At 50.8% G+C, this 20,495-nt stretch overlaps 1 protein-coding gene across 1 annotated transcript in view; it reads left to right on the top strand.

Moving 5' to 3' along the window:
• cntnap5a (contactin associated protein family member 5a) overlaps nucleotides 1-20,495 on the top strand; it is a 177,171-nt gene that overhangs the window by 115,186 nt on the left and 41,490 nt on the right. Inside the window, 2 exon segments of the mRNA XM_079254873.1 lie at nucleotides 6,014-6,214; nucleotides 18,126-18,282. Of these exon segments, the coding sequence (XP_079110999.1) occupies nucleotides 6,014-6,214; nucleotides 18,126-18,282 (358 nt within the window).

The following is a 20,495-nucleotide window of genomic DNA, read 5'->3' as shown; positions in this document are numbered from 1 at the left end:
TAACTACTTTTCTATAATGCTTGCTAGCTAACACTTTTAACAGTTTGTTGGGGAGAAAACACTAATTATCTGTTAAATGTTGCACTTTCTTCCTTATACTCCCGGAAAACAAGAAAGATTTGGCGGTCTTTCCTGCCATGTTCTGCTGGCTTAGAAATATGAGTTGATGAGATCTGCAAATGGTCATTTTCTGTTTTTATTTACATTTTGCACAGGTGGGCTTTCAGTGCTCAAAGACAGACTTAAAGGGTGAAAAGTAATTAAATCTTCTGGTTGTCAGGGGAAATAAATATATACTCTTATGGCACAGTATAGATTTTTTTGTGTTCTGATATTTACTTTGTATAGTTATTATTTTATTGTGAATGTCCTTTAAATCTGACTCCATCGGATAAATCAGCTGGATGACCTGAACACAATATGTTCTGTTTCACCTGCGATGTGACATTTGACAGACAGGGACAGACAACTTGTCTTTGTGACACATTGAGTTAAGTTTTGACACTTTGGAGACAGTATTCATCACTTAGCTGTCAAACTTTGCCAGCTGCTTCGTCCCTCACAAGGTTAATGCAGCAACGATGCCATTACAGGGCAGAGAGCTCTCAGTCTTCCTGAGCAGAAATCCCTCAACTTGACCTCAATTAAGAAATCCATTAGAGCTGTAAATAACAGTAAGCCAGACAACCTGATAAGAATAATCACAAGGCAGGGAGGGATTTTTCTGTAATGCAGAGCAAACAGAAAGTCCACATAATGAAGCCAGGATGACTTCCCTGTCTCTGTTTATTTGTCCATGACATCAGTCAGAGCGTGTTGAAGCCTCTGGTATTGTGAGCAGCCGGTGCAGACTGTACTCTGAAATGTATGAGATGTTCAGACGGAGGACAGAGAAGGTCATCTAATTGTTGCTTGGAAACAAAAGTGCTCATTTGGTTTTCACTAATGCAAAACGGCAGATTTGTAAAATGTCACCAGCGAGCATCTGGGGGTCAGCCAGCAGCACACATCGCATCGCTGAGGCCAAATGATGAGCTGCACACGCACAAGTAGCTCATCACAACTGCACAACATCACAACACATAGTAGTTTCATGTTATCAGTCCATTAATGTAATGTTTGTTATGTCTTTCACTGTCTGTTAGGCAGCATGTCTGCGACTGTTATACCTGTCAGTCCTGGAAATCACATTTCAACCTCATGCACGGTAAACAGACTGCAGCCTCCAGCACTTCAAATGGAAGCCAGAAACTGCAGTTCCCCCCTCGTCCACTAGGGACTCCAAAAGGGAGTCACTCCCATAGAGTCCCATGTTCAAGATGGTTTGCATAATTAGGGGCGTGTTCTTTGGATTGACAGGTATCTGACATCTGGCAAACGAAGGCAGACTGTAGGAAACGTGGTTTTTAACCCTTGTTGGTACCAGATCTACTCTGCCTGCCGATGACATCACACTAAATTGCATTGGGATTATCTGACTTATCAATGGATATTTTTGCCTTTATTTACCTAAACATCCTAAACTTTTAAATCGCATACAAATAAAGTCCTTTTAAGTTTTTGCAATGGCAAATTATCAATAACTTGGCAAACTTGTGCTTAAAACTCCATGAAGTGCAACTTGTCCTGATAGTAATGCCATCTGATACCACAGGAAAAACAATGTTTTAGAGTGCATGTAGGCGTCACTAACATGTTAAGTCACACTGTTACTTATTTTAAACTCATGTAATTTTCCGATGCCTTCCGCATGGTGGCCTTTCTGCTTGCGGGAGTTTTAGAGGTGATGGTCAGGCTGCGATGAGTCCTCTTTATTGCCTAATGATGGATTTACTTTGTAAAAGTCGTCCATGTTTCCTACGAAGAATTACAGACCCACTTGACAGTAAACTACTTCTGTAAGTTGTCTGGACCAATCACAATCATCTACCCAACATCCAGCCAATCATATAGTGTTACCTCAACGGCAGGCACATAGAGTATCTCCACCAACTAGCAGCATGCCTTAGCCTGCCAGTTAGCTCCCATTAGCTCTGGGTTAGCTCATCTAGCTCTCAGCGACACGTAGATTGGAGTTTGATCAAATCAAATCAATCAAAATCAAAGATACTTTATTCATCCCCGAGGGGAAATTCAGAGTTCAAGCCAGCTGGTCCAAGGTCAGACATACAGACATGTAACATTAATGACAAAAGAGTAATACAGAACCAAGCTTAAGCCTAGGCCGTGCAGCGCTGCTTTGCCAGCTCTGCCTTACAAGATAATAACAGAGATACATTAGGATGGGTGTCAATATGCCCCCCCCCCCCCCCCCCCCCCCCCACACACACACACACACACACACCCCTCAGCTCCACCTCTTTGCCAATTTTTGTATGTTCCTGGAGTGATGACACGCATGGCGTTGGGAACAAACAAAGGGAACGGTGGGCCGACCTCTTCAGAACCCCACAGGTGACATCACAGAGGCTCCGCCATAGACTGCTTATAAAAGGTGGGCGGAGCCTCCGTGACGTCACCCGTAGGTTTCTGAAGAGCTGAATTGAAGCTTGGTGGGCGGTTCCTACCATCACCATCTTGGCAGTATCACACTTTGTCTCACCCGGAAAATATAAATATGTGCAAAGAGGTGGAGCTGAGAGGGGGGCTGTGAGCGTCATGGTGGATGATTGACATCGAGCGAACTCTGAGCTTTCAGTAGCTAAGAGCTAACCGAGCTAACCCGGCGATAACAGGAGCTAACCAGCTAATGGAGCTAAGCGGGCTAAAGCTAAGTCACGTTGTTAACCGGCTAAAAACCGCGATTGTTCTACATTCTTCTGACTTGAAGCAGGATATCAGGTACCTGTCAATCAAAAGGACACGCCCCTAAATATGCCAAATTTCAATATGAATATACTTCTGAACAGAGGAGTTATAAAAAAAAAAAAATTCACTCCCCCCACACTCGTCATGAAGGTAGACCTGACCTATTAAACCTAAAATGTTTTTTGTACCGGGCTTTAAACATGTTTATTTCTGCTGTAAACATGTTTATTTCTGCTGTAAACATGTTTGTTTCTGCTGTAAACATGTTTGTTTCTGCTGTAAACATGTTTATTTCTGCTGTAAACATGTTTATTTCTGCTGTAAACATGTTTATTTCTGCTGTAAACATGTTTATTCCTGCTGTAAACATGTTTATTCCTGCTGTAAACATGTTTGTTTCTGCTGTAAACATGTTTATTTCTGCTGTAAACATGTTTATTTCTGCTGTAAACATGTTTATTCCTGCTGTAAACATGTTTATTCCTGCTGTAAACATGTTTGTTTCTGCTGTAAACATGTTTGTTTCTGCTGTAAACATGTTTATTCCTGCTGTGAAGTTGGTCTTTTTAACATGGGAGTCTATGGAGATTTGCTCTGTTTTGGAGCCCCTAGTGGATGATGGGGTAACTGCAGGTTTTGTCACTCCTACCCAGGCTTCGCTTTCCACCGCCATAGGTCGCCGCTTGGGCTCCGCCCATCTTTTTGCCGACAGTACAGTTGTAACATTTGCAGGGAATTAAACCGAAGTGGCTTTTTGTGTTGCGTGACGTCATTTGAAGTCGTCTGGCTCACCGGCCTGAACACACAACATGAATATGTGGCTATAAATGTCGTCAGGCCGTTCTCAATCCAGTTTGACTAATTAAACATTGTTTGCACAGCGATGCCTTCTGAATGGTTTTAATTGGCTCGAGAGTTTCATTAATCCCAGATAAAACCCGTCAGAAAGAACCGCTGTCAGACGGCTTGTCCGCTTGTTTCAGTATTTGTGTCGGATCCTCTTTAATCATGTCGTCTTGCGCGCTGCTGGTAGTCTTTCATTTCCAGCTCTGAATGATGTCCTTTAGTCGTCATCATCATCATCATCCTCTGAGCTGTATATGATGAAGCTGCAGGAGCTACACCCCCTCTTAGCTTTGTATTTTCTCATTCTGGGCTCACTGTTCAGCTGCTTCTTCAAGCTGTGATTGACTGCAACCCGTTTCTTCCTTCAGTCTAATGACACAGGTGGATGTTTGTCTGCTCGTCTCTTCACTAAACACACTGTCATGTCTAGATGCTAGCTTCTCTGGCTCATAATAAACTGGAAAAAGTTCCCGTTAGTTGAAACAGATTATTTGTGTTGAAGCTGGAAATGTGTGGGAGTGTGTGTGCATGGGTGTGTGGGGGGGTAAAATGAGGTATAAATGGCTGCAAAAGCCTGAGTCGCTTTGTGTTTGTATGATGAAAGCCAGAGAAGGAGGCGGATCATATGTCTCCATCGTTTATTCTTCTACTGAAATCTGATTTCCATCTAACTTTTGAAATAAAATATTTTACTTTTTGTCTTATTTTCACGACAATCCTTTCATTATGTGTCGCTCTGATTAAACTTATTCAGACAACTTAAAACGTTCTTTAGTTCCAGACGAGACGAGTTTGTGTGTGCAGCATCGTTCCTGTACCTGACAAGTCAGTATTTACATAAAACACTGGAAGCATCTCAGATGCTGTGAAGGAGCAGAAAATACGACAACAAACAGAAAAAATAATAATAAAATCATAAATAGATGAAAATAAAGTAAATCAGGATCAGTTAAAGTTTCTGTTCAGATTTCATGAGAAAAGAAACGTTTTAACCTGAATTTCATCTAAATGCTGGTCTGGACTCTGGTCTGGTCTCTGGTCTGGTTCCTGGTCTGGACTCTGGTCTGGTTCCTGGTCTGGTTCCTGATCTGGACTCTGGTCTGGTTCCTGGTCTGGTTCCTGATCTGGACTCTGATCAGGTTCCTGGTCTGGACTCTGGTCTGGTCTCTGGTCTGGTTCCTGGTCTGGACTCTGGTCTGGTTCCTCGTCTTGACTCTGATCAGGTTCCTGGTCTGGACTCTGGTCTGGACTCCTGTCTGGACTCCGGTCTGGTTCCTGGTCTGGACTCTGGACTGGTTCCTGGTCTGGACTCTGGTCTGGTTCCTGGTCTGGACTCTGATCAGGTTCCTGGTCTGGACTCTGGTCTAGGAACTTGGAGACTGGTGGCCGAGTCTCCAGGTTCCAGACCTGGTGTCCGAGTGTCCAGGTTCTAGACCTGGTCTCCGAGTCTCCAGGTTCCAGACCTGGTGTCCGAGTGTCCAGGTTCTAGACCTGGTCTCCCAGTCTCCAGGTTCCAGACCTGGTCTCTAAGTCTCCAGGTTCCAGACCTGATCTCTAAGTCTCCAGGTTCCAGACCTGGTCGCTAGTCTTTAAATGTTCACCAACGCTGACCCTCTTCTCTGTGCTACCAAACAGAATCAACCCAGTTTGAGTTTATTTTTATGGAGGGTTTGAAACTGTTAGCTGGTTAGCAAACTGTTGACACTGTTTGTATGATAAAGCTCATAGCATGCTAGCAAACTGCTTGCAAGGGATGAGACTGTTAGCATGTTATAAAAGTGTTAGCTGATGAGCAATCTGACATCATGTTAGCTACTTGTTAGCATGGAATTAACATGTTAGCCAACAATTAGCAGTGGATGAAAATATAAACATGTTAGCGAACTGGCTGCTAGCATAATAAATAGCAGATAAACAAATTGTTAGCATGTTAGATAATTGTTAGCACAAATCAATTTATTAACATTTTTGCAATCTGCTAGCAGGTTGGTGAAAAATGTAAATGTCCTAGCCAACTCTTCGCCGGGGATTAAACTGATAGCATTTTAGAACACTTTTAGCAGATTATCAAATTGATAGCATGTTAGCTAATTGTTAGCAGGGGACAAAAATGTAAAGTTGTTAGCAAACTAGCAGCAGGGAGATGAAACTAAATGTTAGAAAGCTGTTAAGCAGATTATAAAACTATTAGCATGTTAGCATTACTGGAAAATTTGTTCTGCCAAGAATGTGATGGTTGAATGTTGTTTCCAACATTTTGAAGTTTCTTTTATTCACAGAGAAGATGTGACTCAGCTAGCTAACTTTTACTAGCAAGTGTTGGGACTTAATGGTGAACCGGTGAATATTTTTCTTGTAGAGAAGAAGGTGTGGACAGTGATATCCCACAACAGCTCAGCACCAGTCAAAGTCCAGAGCTCCTCTCCTCAGAAACCTCACATCATGAAGTTCAACTACAACGCCTCAGCTGAGCAACTACGAGCCATCGTCTCTGGGTCCGAGCAGTGTCAGCAGGAAGTGGTTTACAACTGCAGGAAATCCCGTCTGTTTAACACCAGGGGTGAGTTATTACTTCTGAACGTTAAGCCTGCAGTGAAACCACAGTCGACAACACTCAATATGAATAATATTAGAGCATGATGTCCTACTGGACAGTTTGTAAAGCCATTTTCAGCAGATTAAGGTTGGACTGTTAAGGCCTTGTCTCAGCGCTTGTGGCACCCCCCTGCCGGTGTTGAACCCATACCAGGACAATCCCACTATTACTCTCCCAATAGACTGCTTGCTGTGGTCAACATGGAATGAGAATATCGGCAATGTGATCCTGAGCAAATGTGTGGGACAGAGTTTAAGCACTTCTGTTTTTATTTATTTAAACTTTTCTTTAGATTATTGGCACCTCTGTGCCTTTAATGAACAGTTAACTTTTATTTCTATGTACAACTCTTGTACTGGGAACTGATTAGCATTAAAGCTAATGCTTAGGCTAAATTTAGACAGAAAAAACACTGAAAATATAAAAGAAAAAAAGATTAATTTTACTAAACAGACAACAGACTAAAGACAACGAGTGTATTTGATTAGTTATACTGGTAAACTGACAAGTTTACCAATTGAGGCTGCTAACGACGCTAATGCTAAGTTGTTAGCATACACCTGAATTTATTTAGTATCTACTGGTGTGTTGTCACAACAAAACTACGTGGAAATTCCACGACCTTTTCCTGACATCTAGTCATGTTGAGTCATGTATGTTTTATGTGGAATCTTCATGAAGCCAAAGCTCAGCGGTGGGAACGTCCGGGAATCTGTGTGACGTCGTCTTATGGACTGCTGCTGCCTCGTGTGTTGTTTAAATCGATTTACGTCCCGGCTGGCTGCTGCGTCATCTTTACGGCGTGTTCAGCCGGCTACGTGAACAGACACTGCAGGGGGAGATTCATCACAACTGCTTTTTCATCATTTTCCTTTTTTTAGCATCGATTTGGTGTTTTCAGGTTTGGTTTTAGATGTCTGCAGCTTCCCCCGTGAATCAGATTGATCCAGTAATCTTTACCGAAACCAGTCTCTCTGAAATAGTTGGGTGAAGCTCCGGATCTGACAGGCGGCCTCGTCTGTAGATGCTTGGCTGCTGCACAGATTTCCCACATGTTGTAAGGCTGTCAGCAGACAGCGTCTCCTCCCAGTGCAGTGATTGTGGCTCAGCACTTACGAGACTGTGGAGTGGAGCTGCTGTGTAAGCCCTTTAATGACCCATGCAGCATAAGAGCCTTCAGACTGCCGTCCCCCGCCACCCGCAAAGCAGCACAAAATGGACTTCATGGCTGGATGAATGGATTTCATCTTTCTTTGTGTGGCAGAACGAAGATTAAAGAGAAGCAGGTGATGATTAGAGATGGAGGCAGACGCTAATTTACATATTAATCAACTTAGAGGCGCTCAGTGAAACGAAGGCGTTGACTCTTCTTCTAGATTTAAAGCTTTTATGGGATTGTTTACATAAAAACTCTCATCAGCCGATCAGATGTTTGTGTTCATAAGCAGGGGATGAGTTGGACCTGCTGTGAGGGTAGAACCAGAACCAGGAAGGAAGACCTCCATCAGGACCAGAACCAGGAAGGAAGACCTCCATCAGGACCGGAACCAGGAAGGAAAACCTCCATCAGGACCAGAACCAGGAAGGAAAACCTCCATCAGGACCGGAACCAGGAAGGAAAACCTCCATCAGGACCAGAACCAGGAAGGAAAACCTCCATCAGGACCAGAACCAGGAAGGAAAACCTCCATCAGGACCAGAACCAGGAAGGAAGACCTCCATCAGGACCGGAACCAGGAAGGAAAACCTCCATCAGGACCAGAACCAGGAAGGAAAACCTCCATCAGGACCAGAACCAGGAAGGAAGACCTCCATCAGGACCAGAACCAGGAAGGAAAACCTCCATCAGGACCGGAACCAGGAAGGAAAACCTCCATCAGGACCAGAACCAGGAAGGAAAACCTCCATCAGGACCAGAACCAGGAAGGAAGACCTCCATCAGGACCGGAACCAGGAAGGAAAACCTCCATCAGGACCAGAACCAGGAAGGAAAACCTCCATCAGGACCAGAACCAGGAAGGAAGACCTCCATCAGGACCGGAACCAGGAAGGAAAACCTCCATCAGGACCAGAACCAGGAAGGAAAACCTCCATCAGGACCGGAACCAGGAAGGAAAACCTCCATCAGGACCAGAACCAGGAAGGAAAACCTCCATCAGGACCGGAACCAGGAAGGAAAACCTCCATCAGGACCAGAACCAGGAGGAAAACCTCCATCAGGACCAGAACCAGGAAGGAAAACCTCCATCAGGACCAGAACCAGGAAGGAAGACCTCCATCAGGACCGGAACCAGGAAGGAAAACCTCCATCAGGACCAGAACCAGGAAGGAAAACCTCCATCTGGACCAGAACCAGGAGGAAAACCTCCATCAGGACCAGAACCAGGAGGAAAACCTCCATCAGGACCGGAACCAGGAAGGAAAACCTCCATCAGGACCAGAACCAGGAAGGAAAACCTCCATCAGGACCGGAACCAGGAAGGAAAACCTCCATCAGAACCGGAACCAGGAAGGAACCCGGATCATAATGGGACGTCTCCCAGTACGGGACGGATCAGGGTCACCGAGCCAGACCTGAGACCTGGATGCGGCCATGTGATTGGCTGGTTTAATGACCAGCTCTCGCTGCCATGACGGAAAGTGAAGCTGATTATTTCCCGTGGATGCTGGACTTTCCAGTAACCCGTCTCCGGTGCGGCGGTCTCGTTCAGACGGCGAGGAGCTGCAGTGGGCTGACAGAGCAGCCAGTTAAAGCCGGCAGGCTGCAGTTTGTCACAGCGGGCGGCGACAGCCCTCCTCTTCCTCCTCTGCTGCTTCCTCTTCACGTCCAGGCTGGCCTCGGTGTGTTCATGTGGAACCGCTCTGGTCCCAAACACCCAAACATTTCCTCCTGAATCATGAAACATCCATGGAGTCCCAGATTCCTCCGTCTCCGTGTGCCGCGTGTGCACGAATAAACGGCTTCCTTACCGCCTCGACGTGACAGAAACCAGCCGGTTTTCCAGCCGTACGAGACTTCCAGACCCAGCCTGGATTTTCCACCTTTGTTCTGCCAACGTCTCCCGTTAAAAAGTCCGCCGTTTCTCTGTACTTTCCTTTCCCTTTCAGCAGCATCGGTCCGCAGCCATCATTTGTGACAAAATGACACTCATCACGCTCATTTACAGGAAAAAAGAGCAGCAGCAGCTGCAGGAAGAGGCCCGCTGGGATTACAGACATGTGCCAAGAACATGTGAAGTTCACCTCCAGCTGCCGAGTTTACCGTAAAACTCCACTTTGCTTTAAACGCAGAAGCTCCGTCATGCTTTTAGTCTGTTTCCTCCGAGTCTGACAGAGGCGTGCTAGCTGAGACACAGCAGCAGGATAATTGCTGCTTTCCTCCTTATTTGTTTCAGGAACACTTTTGGTGCTGTTGACGCATCTTTAAATATCATGTTGACAGCTTGGTGTTTAACCGGCTGCCGTTCCGGCGGCGAAGCGCTTCGTATGACGCCGGCGCTGCAGACAACGGAGCGAACTGGTGTTCCACGGCGCTCCGAACGCACCACGCCATGCTCCCTGAGCTCCTCCAGATGTTTCCTGTTGAAAAGATCGATTCAGCAATTCTGAATCCATTTTCATAGTAATTCCTAAAAATTGATCCGTAAATCCAAAGATTCTCTTTTTTTTTTTTTAAAGAAGTTTTTTACCCCGGTTATGTTTCATCTTTTTGCTACGTATTACTATACGGATGTACGCGCTTCATGTGAGGACTATAAAACAATCAACATGGCGTCAGGCCCTAGCATGGTTAGCCTAGCCTTGGCGTTGGAAAGGCCTGAAACGTTTCAGGCTGACATCTGGAATTTCGGATTCAGAGAAAAACAAACAGAAAGATGAACTCGACAGAAGCAAAGCGATTTGCAGAAATACGACAAACCTGAGGAACCACATGTTGAGACGTCGCCTCCAAGCCGTCCACCAGACCGCAACAGATCAAGCTAACTTTACAGCGACCAGCTAATTCTGCGTGTTGGCTCAAAATAACAGGCGGTTGCTTCATTTGCAGGGATAAGCGCCGCATGCTGGTGTGGAAAATGAAGGCTTCAGGCGGCGAATGAAACTAGCGGAACTGCACGACGTTACAGCGTCTCGCTAACATCTCTCTGAAGAAGTCATTCCAAACATGGGGTTCGGGTTCGCTCCTCACAGCCATCTTTCACTTCCAGTACTTCATTCATTTGTTGTTGAATGTCAGGATAATACTAGCATTCATATGTTGCACATAACACACTCATGGAAATAAAAAATAATCAAATATAATAATACCGACCTAGGAAATTGAATGTTCTCCCCGTGTATGCGTGGGTTCTCTCCGGGTTCTCTCCGGCTTCCTCCCACCGTCCAAAGACATGATGTTAGGTTGATTGGTTGCTCTGCATTGCCCCGAGGAGTGAGTGGGTGTGTGTCTCTGTGTGTCCCTGCGATGGACTGGCGAGCTGTCCAGGGTGTACCCTGCCTGTCGCCCAAAGACTGTTGGGATAGGCTCCAGCTCCCCGCAGCCCTGAACTGGATTAAGGAGTTTAGAAAATGAATGAATGAATGAATACCGACCTAAAACCACATCAGATCAGAACAAATCAGATCCAACTATGATAATAAATTCTAAATTTTCAGAATCGTAATCGAATGGATTCGATACCCAGCCCTGGTTTCCTGTGAACGTCTGCAGCGATGCTAGCATGTAGCATTGCCCAGTTTCCACCTTATTATCTGACTTTACCCGGTTTCAGCGGCTGGGGATTAAATCTGATAAATTACTGTTAAGTTTTTGTTAACGGGGAGGAACTCGGACACGCAGCATCTCCTGACTCTGGAAACGAATCATGAAGGTCCGGCTAGTTTCCATGGAGATGAAGGGTTTACTCAGTCCTGGTCCTGGTCCTGGAGGACTGGTCCTGGTCCTAGTCCTGGTCCTGATACTGGTCCTGGTCCTAGTGAGCTGCAGGTTTGACCTGCTGAATACACGCTGATGAGAATCAGGCTTCACCTGCTGGCCTGGTGAAGACGAGGTTAACGTGTTCCCGGCTGGTCTGCATGGCGGGTCTTCCTGCGTCGGGAGGAACAGGGAGACGCCTTCGATGCGGGTCTTCCTGCGTCGGGAGGAACAGGGAGACGCCTTCGATGCGGGTCTTCCTGCGTCGGAGGAACAGGGAGACGCCTTCGATGCGGGTCTTCCTGCGTCGGGAGGAACAGGGAGACGCCTTCGATGCGGGTCTTCCTGCGTCGGAGGAACAGGGAGACGCCTACGATGCGGGTCTTCCTGCGTCGGGAGGAACAGGGAGACGCCTTCGATGCGGGTCTTCCTGCGTCGGGAGGAACAGGGAGACGCCTTCGATGCGGGTCTTCCTGCGTCGGAGGAACAGGGAGACGCCTACGATGCGGGTCTTCCTGCGTCGGGAGGAACAGGGAGACGCCTTCGATGCGGGTCTTCCTGCGTCGGAGGAACAGGGAGACGCCTTCGATGCGGGTCTTCCTGCGTCGGAGGAACAGGGAGACGCCTTCGATGCGGGTCTTCCTGCGTCGGAGGAACAGGGAGACGCCTTCGATGCGGGTCTTCCTGCGTCGGGAGGAACAGGGAGACGCCTTCGATGCGGGTCTTCCTGCGTCGGGAGGAACAGGGAGACGCCTTCGATGCGGGTCTTCCTGCGTCGGGAGGAACAGGGAGACGCCTTCGATGCGGGTCTTCCTGCGTCGGAGGAACAGGGAGACGCCTACGATGCGGGTCTTCCTGCGTCGGGAGGAACAGGGAGACGCCTTCGATGCGGGTCTTCCTGCGTCGGGAGGAACAGGGAGACGCCTTCGATGCGGGTCTTCCTGCGTCGGAGGAACAGGGAGACGCCTTCGATGCGGGTCTTCCTGCGTCGGGAGGAACAGGGAGACGCCTTCGATGCGGGTCTTCCTGCGTCGGGAGGAACAGGGAGACGCCTTCGATGCGGGTCTTCCTGCGTCGGAGGAACAGGGAGACGCCTACGATGCGGGTCTTCCTGCGTCGGGAGGAACAGGGAGACGCCTTCGATGCGGGTCTTCCTGCGTCGGAGGAACAGGGAGACGCCTTCGATGCGGGTCTTCCTGCGTCGGAGGAACAGGGAGACGCCTTCGATGCGGGTCTTCCTGCGTCGGAGGAACAGGGAGACGCCTTCGATGCGGGTCTTCCTGCGTCGGGAGGAACAGGGAGACGCCTTCGATGCGGGTCTTCCTGCGTCGGGAGGAACAGGGAGACGCCTTCGATGCGGGTCTTCCTGCGTCGGGAGGAACAGGGAGACGCCTTCGATGCGGGTCTTCCTGCGTCGGAGGAACAGGGAGACGCCTACGATGCGGGTCTTCCTGCGTCGGGAGGAACAGGGAGACGCCTTCGATGCGGGTCTTCCTGCGTCGGGAGGAACAGGGAGACGCCTTCGATGCGGGTCTTCCTGCGTCGGAGGAACAGGGAGACGCCTTCGATGCGGGTCTTCCTGCGTCGGGAGGAACAGGGAGACGCCTTCGATGCGGGTCTTCCTGCGTCGGAGGAACAGGGAGACGCCTTCGATGCGGGTCTTCCTGCGTCGGGAGGAACAGGGAGACGCCTTCGATGCGGGTCTTCCTGCGTCGGGAGGAACAGGGAGACGCCTTCGATGCGGGTCTTCCTGCGTCGGGAGGAACAGGGAGACGCCTTCGATGCGGGTCTTCCTGCGTCGGGAGGAACAGGGAGACGCCTTCGATGCGGGTCTTCCTGCGTCGGAGGAACAGGGAGACGCCTTCGATGCGGGTCTTCCTGCGTCGGAGGAACAGGGAGACGCCTTCGATGCGGGTCTTCCTGCGTCGGAGGAACAGGGAGACGCCTTCGATGCGGGTCTTCCTGCGTCGGAGGAACAGGGAGACGCCTTCGATGCGGGTCTTCCTGCGTCGGAGGAACAGGGAGACGCCTTCGATGCGGGTCTTCCTGCGTCGGAGGAACAGGGAGACGCCTTCGATGCGGGTCTTCCTGCGTCGGGAGGAACAGGGAGACGCCTTCGATGCGGGTCTTCCTGCGTCGGAGGAACAGGGAGACGCCTTCGATGCGGGTCTTCCTGCGTCGGGAGGAACAGGGAGACGCCTTCGATGCGGGTCTTCCTGCGTCGGAGGAACAGGGAGACGCCTTCGATGCGGGTCTTCCTGCGTCGGAGGAACAGGGAGACGCCTTCGATGCGGGTCTTCCTGCGTCGGAGGAACAGGGAGACGCCTTCGATGCGGGTCTTCCTGCGTCGGGAGGAACAGGGAGACGCCTTCGATGCGGGTCTTCCTGCGTCGGGAGGAACAGGGAGACGCCTTCGATGCGGGTCTTCCTGCGTCGGGAGGAACAGGGAGACGCCTTCGATGCGGGTCTTCCTGCGTCGGGAGGAACAGGGAGACGCCTTCGATGCGGGTCTTCCTGCGTCGGGAGGAACAGGGAGACGCCTTCGATGCGGGTCTTCCTGCGTCGGAGGAACAGGGAGACGCCTTCGATGCGGGTCTTCCTGCGTCGGGAGGAACAGGGAGACGCCTTCGATGCGGGTCTTCCTGCGTCGGAGGAACAGGGAGACGCCTTCGATGCGGGTCTTCCTGCGTCGGGAGGAACAGGGAGACGCCTTCGATGCGGGTCTTCCTGCGTCGGGAGGAACAGGGAGACGCCTTCGATGCGGGTCTTCCTGCGTCGGAGGAACAGGGAGACGCCTTCGATGCGGGTCTTCCTGCGTCGGAGGAACAGGGAGACGCCTTCGATGCGGGTCTTCCTGCGTCGGGAGGAACAGGGAGACGCCTTCGATGCGGGTCTTCCTGCGTCGGAGGAACAGGGAGACGCCTTCGATGCGGGTCTTCCTGCGTCGGGAGGAACAGGGAGACGCCTTCGATGCGGGTCTTCCTGCGTCGGAGGAACAGGGAGACGCCTTCGATGCGGGTCTTCCTGCGTCGGGAGGAACAGGGAGACGCCTTCGATGCGGGTCTTCCTGCGTCGGAGGAACAGGGAGACGCCTTCGATGCGGGTCTTCTTGCGTCGGGAGGAACAGGGAGACGCCTTCGATGCGGGTCTTCCTGCGTCGGAGGAACAGGGAGACGCCTTCGATGCGGGTCTTCCTGCGTCGGGAGGAACAGGGAGACGCCTTCGATGCGGGTCTTCCTGCGTCGGAGGAACAGGGAGACGCCTTCGATGCGGGTCTTCCTGCGTCGGGAGGAACAGGGAGACGCCTTCGATGCGGGTCTTCCTGCGTCGGGAGGAACAGGGAGACGCCTTCGATGCGGGTCTTCCTGCGTCGGGAGGAACAGGGAGACGCCTTCGATGCGGGTCTTCCTGCGTCGGAGGAACAGGGAGACGCCTTCGATGCGGGTCTTCCTGCGTCGGAGGAACAGGGAGACGCCTTCGATGCGGGTCTTCCTGCGTCGGGAGGAACAGGGAGACGCCTTCGATGCGGGTCTTCCTGCGTCGGAGGAACAGGGAGACGCCTACGATGCGGGTCTTCCTGCGTCGGGAGGAACAGGGAGACGCCTTCGATGCGGGTCTTCCTGCGTCGGAGGAACAGGGAGACGCCTTCGATGCGGGTCTTCCTGCGTCGGGAGGAACAGGGAGACGCCTTCGATGCGGGTCTTCCTGCGTCGGAGGAACAGGGAGACGCCTTCGATGCGGGTCTTCCTGCGTCGGGAGGAACAGGGAGACGCCTTCGATGCGGGTCTTCCTGCGTCGGAGGAACAGGGAGACGCCTTCGATGCGGGTCTTCCTGCGTCGGGAGGAACAGGGAGACGCCTTCGATGCGGGTCTTCCTGCGTCGGAGGAACAGGGAGACGCCTTCGATGCGGGTCTTCCTGCGTCGGGAGGAACAGGGAGACGCCTTCGATGCGGGTCTTCTTGCGTCGGGAGGAACAGGGAGACGCCTTCGATGCGGGTCTTCTTGCGTCGGGAGGAACAGGGAGACGCCTTCGATGCGGGTCTTCTTGCGTCGGGAGGAACAGGGAGACGCCTTCGATGCGGGTCTTCCTGCGTCGGGAGGAACAGGGAGACACCTTCGATGCGGGTCTTCCTGCGTCGGGAGGAACAGGGAGACGCCTTCGATGCGGGTCTTCCTGTGTCGGGAGGAACAGGGAGACGCCTTCGATGCGGGTCTTCCTGCGTCGGAGGAACAGGGAGACGCCTTCGATGCGGGTCTTCCTGCGTCGGGAGGAACAGGGAGACGCCTTCGATGCGGGTCTTCCTGCGTCGGAGGAACAGGGAGACGCCTTCGATGCGGGTCTTCCTGCGTCGGGAGGAACAGGGAGACGCCTTCGATGCGGGTCTTCCTGCGTCGGAGGAACAGGGAGACGCCTTCGATGCGGGTCTTCCTGCGTCGGGAGGAACAGGGAGACGCCTTCGATGCGGGTCTTCCTGCGTCGGAGGAACAGGGAGACGCCTTCGATGCGGGTCTTCCTGCGTCGGAGGAACAGGGAGACGCCTTCGATGCGGGTCTTCCTGCGTCGGGAGGAACAGGGAGACGCCTTCGATGCGGGTCTTCCTGCGTCGGAGGAACAGGGAGACGCCTTCGATGCGGGTCTTCCTGCGTCGGGAGGAACAGGGAGACGCCTTCGATGCGGGTCTTCCTGCGTCGGGGAGGAACAGGGAGACGCCTTCGATGCGGGTCTTCCTGCGTCGGAGGAACAGGGAGACGCCTTCGATGCGGGTCTTCCTGCGTCGGGAGGAACAGGGAGACGCCTTCGATGCGGGTCTTCCTGCGTCGGGAGGAACAGGGAGACGCCTTCGATGCGGGTCTTCCTGCGTCTCGATGCGGGTCTTCCTGCGTCGGAGGAACAGGGAGACGCCTTCGATGCGGGTCTTCCTGCGTCGGGAGGAACAGGGAGACGCCTTCGATGCGGGTCTTCCTACGTCGGAGGAACAGGGAGACGCCTTCGATGCGGGTCTTCCTGCGTCGGGAGGAACAGGGAGACGCCTTCGATGCGGGTCTTCCTGCGTCGGAGGAACAGGGAGACGCCTTCGATGCGGGTCTTCCTGCGTCGGGAGGAACAGGGAGACGCCTTCGATGCGGGTCTTCCTGCGTCGGGAGGAACAGGGAGACGCCTTCGATGCGGGTCTTCCTGCGTCGGAGGAACAGGGAGACGCCTTCGATGCGGGTCTTCCTGCGTCGGGGAGGAACAAGGAGACGCCTTCGATGCGGGTCTTCCTGCGTCGGGAGGAACAGGGAGACGCCTTCGATGCGGGTCTTCCTGCGTCGGAGGAACAGGGAGACGCCTTCGATGCGGGTCTTCCTGCGTCGGGAGGAACAGGGAGACACCTTCGATGCGGGTCTTCCTGCGTCGGGAGGAACAGGGAGACGCCTTCGATGCGGGTCTTCCTGCGTCGGGAGGAACAGGGAGACGCCTTCGATGCGGGTCTTCCTGCGTCGGAGGAACAGGGAGACGCCTTCGATGCGGGTCTTCCTGCGTCGGGAGGAACAGGGAGACACCTTCGATGCGGGTCTTCCTGCGTCGGGAGGAACAGGGAGACGCCTTCGATGCGGGTCTTCCTGCGTCGGGAGGAACAGGGAGACGCCTTCGATGCGGGTCTTCCTGCGTCGGGAGGAACAGGGAGACGCCTTCGATGCGGGTCTTCCTGCGTCGGGAGGAACAGGGAGACGCCTTCGATGCGGGTCTTCCTGCGTCGGAGGAACAGGGAGACGCCTTCAATGCGGGTCTTCCTGCGTCGGGAGGAACAGGGAGACGCCTTCGATGCGGGTCTTCCTGCGTCGGGAGGAACAGGGAGACGCCTTCGATGCGGGTCTTCCTGCGTCGGGAGGAACAGGGAGACGCCTTCGATGCGGGTCTTCCTGCGTCGGGAGGAACAGGGAGACGCCTTCGATGCGGGTCTTCCTGCGTCGCAGGAACAGGGAGACGCCTTCGATGCGGGTCTTCCTGCGTCGGGAGGAACAGGGAGACGCCTTCGATGCGGGTCTTCCTGCGTCGGGAGGAACAGGGAGACGCCTTCGATGCGGGTCTTCCTGCGTCGGGAGGAACAGGGAGACGCCTTCGATGCGGGTCTTCCTGCGTCGCAGGAACAGGGAGACGCCTTCGATGCGGGTCTTCCTGCGTCGGGAGGAACAGGGAGACGCCTTCGATGCGGGTCTTCCTGCGTCGGGAGGAACAGGGAGACGCCTTCGATGCGGGTCTTCCTGCGTCGGGAGGAACAGGGAGACGCCTTCGATGCGGGTCTTCCTGCGTCGCAGGAACAGGGAGACGCCTTCGATGCGGGTCTTCCTGCGTCGGGAGGAACAGGGAGACGCCTTCGATGCGGGTCTTCCTGCGTCGGGAGGAACAGGGAGACGCCTTCTCTTGCTTGATGAGAATAAGTTGTGTCAATATGAGGCGATATGAGAGAGAGGGTGACCTCTCCTGCAGGAACTATTGATCGTTGCCTTTTCTTGTTTGTGAACCCGTTCGGCGTCCTGAAAGCGAGGCAGAAGAATGAGAGGGACGTTGGTTCAGGGACGGCTTTTATCATGCAAATGTACGCAATGCTGGCTCCAACCATTCCTCCACTCCTGCTCAAATGACCCCATTAAAAGGCTTCATTCAGGGACAAACACACGCAGGTAGTGCTTGTCTGCCCCCCCCCATGGCGCTGCATCCACACGACAAGCTTTGCTTAATGGAGCTGTAATGTATGCAGGAGGATATGGTGACGTTGGGCTTAATGGGCTTTTCTTGGCTGGCCGGCCTCGTTGCAATGCAGGGTCACGCTGCGTGATGGATGATTGAAGCCGGACCACCTGACTCTGAGTGGATGTGATGAGTTATGACTTCACTGCTCAGCAAAAGTTCCTCTGCTGCGATATGAAGAAAATGTGGCGTAATTGGTGAGTTTTTCTCTGCGGTTGTGTTGCAGACGGCAGTCCGCTGTCCTGGTGGCTGGACCGCGACGGAGAGAGGAGGAGCTACTGGGGAGGCTACCTGCCTGGAGTCCAGCAGTGCTCCTGCAGCCTGGAGGAGAACTGCATGGACATGAACTACTTCTGCAACTGCGACGCGGACACAGACGCCTGGTACGCTGTCTTCCTCCCTTCATCCGTTCCACCTCACAGCGAGCGCGCCGTCACTCAAGATGAACGCTACAGAACCGGAAAGCAGCGCTGTTTTATACAGAACGCACTTAAACGCACCTTTCAGGCCCTCAGAGTTACACCGAAGTCCAGCCGAGTCCACATGGTTCCCTGGAGGACAGAGGAGTCTCATACTGGACCTGGAGGATGGATGGATGAATGGATGGATAGATAGATGGATGGATAGATGATGGATGGATGGATAAATGGATGAAAGGATGATGGATGGACGGATGGATGGATTGATGAAAGGATGATGGATGGATGTATAAATGGATGGATGGATGGATGAAAGGATGGATGGATGTATAAATGGATGGATGGATGGATGAAAGGATGGATGGATGGATGTATAAATGGATGAAAGGATGGATGGATGGATGTATAAATGGATGAAAGGGTGGATGGATGGATGTATAAATGGATGAAAGGATGGATGGATGGATGTATAAATGGATGGATGAAAGGATGGATGGATGAATGTATAAATGGATGAAAGGATGGATGATGGATGTATAAATGGATGGATGGATGGATGGATGGATGTATAAATGGATGAAAGGATGGATGGATGGATGTATAAATGGATGAAAGGATGGATGGATGGATGTATAAATGGATGAAAGGATGGATGGATGGATGTATAAATGGATGGATGAAAGGATGGATGGATGAATGTATAAATGGATGAAAGGATGGATGGATGGATGTATAAATGGATGAAAGGATGGATGGATGGATGTATAAATGGATGAAAGGATGGATGGATGGATGTATAAATGGATGAAAGGATGGATGGATGGATGTATAAATGGATGAAAGGATGGATGGATGGATGTATAAATGGATGGATGAAAGGATGGATGGATGAATGTATAAATGGATGAAAGGATGGATGATGGATGTATAAATGGATGAAAGGATGGATGGATGGATGTATAAATGGATGAAAGGATGGATGGATGGATGTATAAATGGATGAAAGGATGGATGGATGGATGTATAAATGGATGAAAGGATGGATGGATGGATGTATAAATGGATGGATGAAAGGATGGATGGATGAATGTATAAATGGATGAAAGGATGGATGGATGGATGTATAAATGGATGAAAGGATGGATGGATGGATGTATAAATGGATGAAAGGATGGATGGATGGATGTATAAATGGATGAAAGGATGGATGGATGGATGTATAAATGGATGAAAGGATGGATGGATGGATGTATAAATGGATGGATGAAAGGATGGATGGATGAATGTATAAATGGATGAAAGGATGGATGATGGATGTATAAATGGATGAAAGGATGGATGGATGGATGTATAAATGGATGAAAGGATGGATGGATGGATGTATAAATGGATGAAAGGATGGATGGATGGATGTATAAATGGATGGATGAAAGGATGGATGGATGAATGTATAAATGGATGAAAGGATGGATGGATGGATGTATAAATGGATGAAAGGATGGATGGATGGATGTATAAATGGATGAAAGGATGGATGGATGGATGTATAAATGGATGAAAGGATGGATGGATGGATGTATAAATGGATGAAAGGATGGATGGATGGATGTATAAATGGATGGATGAAAGGATGGATGGATGAATGTATAAATGGATGAAAGGATGGATGGATGGATGTATAAATGGATGAAAGGATGGATGGATGGATGTATAAATGGATGGATGAAAGGATGGATGGATGAATGTATAAATGGATGAAAGGATGGATGATGGATGTATAAATGGATGAAAGGATGGATGGATGGATGTATAAATGGATGAAAGGATGGATGGATGGATGTATAAATGGATGAAAGGATGGATGGATGGATGTATAAATGGATGGATGAAAGGATGGATGGATGAATGTATAAATGGATGAAAGGATGGATGGATGGATGTATAAATGGATGAAAGGATGGATGGATGGATGTATAAATGGATGAAAGGATGGATGGATGGATGTATAAATGGATGAAAGGATGGATGGATGGATGTATAAATGGATGAAAGGATGGATGATGGATGAAAGGATGGATGGATGGATGTATAAATGGATGAAAGGATGGATGGATGGATGTATAAATGGATGAAAGGATGGATGGATGGATGTATAAATGGATGAAAGGATGGATGGA

Source organism: Telmatherina bonti (genome assembly GCF_933228915.1).
Source record: "Telmatherina bonti genome assembly, chromosome: 15".
Taxonomy (NCBI): Eukaryota; Metazoa; Chordata; class Actinopteri; order Atheriniformes; family Telmatherinidae; genus Telmatherina; species Telmatherina bonti.
The sequence above is the reverse complement of the archived record's forward strand: the minus strand, read 5'-3'. Positions and strand labels throughout refer to the sequence as shown.